Genomic DNA, 1644 nt, shown 5'->3' with positions numbered 1-1644 from the left:
GATGCACACTCCCTGGGTGAGCTTGGGCAGACCCCTTCCCTTCCCTTCCCTTCCCCTCCCCCCTCCCCTCCCCTCCCCTCCCCGCGGCTTCTTTATCTGTCACTCCATTCCGGCTCCGTGGTCAGGCCCCCTCCCCGGGGTCTGCGGACTCAGCTCTCCTGGCAGCGGCTCCTCCCTCGCCTGGCGCAGGGAGAAGAGCCTTGGATGCGCGCTCAGAGGAGCTGAGTTCGAGTCCCGCCCTGCGGCGGAGGGGAGGGGGCTCAGGAAGCGCCTGCTCATCGGGGCGCCCGGGCCGGGCTGGGGTCGGGGGCGCGGGAGGGGGGGGTCCGAGAGACTCACCGCCGCCAGGGGTCGCGGCTCAGCATCCCAGGCCGCTGAGGGAGCCGATGCGGTCCAGCTTGAGGCCGAAGCAGCCCTTGGACAGGCCCTTCTTGTTGACGCCTCGGAGCTTGCGCGCGGAGGGGTGGTCGTGCAGCAGGCGCGCCCAGGCCGCCCGGGAGCGGGTGTCCGCGCGCAGGTCGCGCAGCAGCCGCGCTCCGGCCGCCGCCGGGACCCCCGCCGGGGCCCCGCCGCCCCCCGCCGCCCGCTCCGCCTTCTTGTCCGCGCCGGCCGCGGCCGGCTCCGCTCCGGGGGGCGTCCGAGGAGGCTGTCGGGGCGGCAGCGTCAGGGCCCTGGGGCCGGCACCCCCCCCCCGCGGGGACCCCCCCTGACCCCCCGGGGGCTCCCGCCACCTCCCCTCCCGAGGGCAGGGCACCCACCTTCTGCGGAGCGGCGGGCTTGGCCTCGGGTCCGAGGGAGAGTAGCGCCAGCAGGAAGGTCCAGGCCAGCAGCCGGGAGACCCGCATGGTGCCGGGGGCCGGGCCCGGGGGCGCCGAGACTCGGGGGTGGGGGGCGCCCGCAGCGGAGCGCAGCGCAGCGCCTGGCCCCGGAGCCGGACCGCGAGGCGAGCGGGGCGGGCTGCGGGATCGGGGGATCGCAGGGTCCGGGGATCTGGGGATGCGGGGGTGCGGGGTCGGGGGTCGGGGGTCCGGGGGTCCGGGGCCGGGGCCGGGGCGCGGTGCGGAGCGGCGCCGGCTGGGAGCGCTCTGAAGCCGGCTGCCCCCGGCGCGCCTTTATAAGCCGGGCGGCCCACTGATGTCATCCCCCCGCCCACCCGGGCCGGCCGGGCTGGGGCTCCCGCGGGCGCTCCGACCAATGCGAGCCCGAGCCGCGGGCCCCGGGCCGGGAGGGGGCCCGGGAGGGGCGGGGGGCCCGGAGGAGGGCGGGGAGGGGCGGGGGGCTCCGGCCCCACCCCTGCCGGGGCGCCCGCCGGACTGCTGGAGCCGGCCCCGGGGGCTGGGGGCCGGGCTGCACGCGGAGGGGGCGGGGGCACTTTCCACCTGGCCTGGACTCGGCGCCTCAAGCCCCCCCCTCCGGACCCTCGGACCTCAGTTTGCTGGTCACCTGCACGCTCCTGGAAGGGGTGTGCGTGTGCGTGTGTGCGTGTGTGTGTGTATAGGAGTGTGTGCGTGTGGGGGTGCGTGTGTGTGTCTGTGCAAGGTGTGTGCGTGCAAGAGTGAGTGGAAGTGAGTGTGCGTGTGTGTGCGCGCGGCGGCACGAGTGGCCCGGGGCCGGCAGCCTCCCCAGGGGCTCCTCTCCTAGAAG

The 1644-nt window shown here is 77.1% G+C and overlaps 1 protein-coding gene across 1 annotated transcript; it reads right to left on the bottom strand.

Moving 5' to 3' along the window:
• Positions 1-358: 358 nt before the first annotated feature.
• NPPC (natriuretic peptide C) lies at positions 359-845 on the bottom strand. Its single transcript, XM_074189664.1, has 2 exons — positions 759-845; positions 359-646 (listed from the first exon to the last, which is right to left on the bottom strand). Exons 1-2 carry the CDS (start codon positions 843-845, stop codon positions 359-361), a joined length of 375 nt encoding a protein of 124 aa, XP_074045765.1.
• Between the last annotated feature and the right edge of the window lie 799 nt (positions 846-1644).

This window comes from Macrotis lagotis, chromosome 5 (genome assembly GCF_037893015.1).
Source record: "Macrotis lagotis isolate mMagLag1 chromosome 5, bilby.v1.9.chrom.fasta, whole genome shotgun sequence".
NCBI lineage: Eukaryota > Metazoa > Chordata > Mammalia > Peramelemorphia > Peramelidae > Macrotis > Macrotis lagotis.
Note: the sequence above shows the minus strand (reverse complement) of the source record. Positions and strands in the feature narration are given on the sequence as shown.

Coding starts and splice junctions, on each gene's coding strand:
- NPPC (XM_074189664.1), bottom strand. CDS start 845: ATGCGGGTCTCCCGGCTGCTGGCCTGGACCTTCCTGCTGGCGCTACTC. Junction 647..758: donor AGCCCGCCGCTCCGCAGAAG/GTGGGTGCCCTG, acceptor CCGCCCCGACAG/CCTCCTCGGACGCCCCCCGG.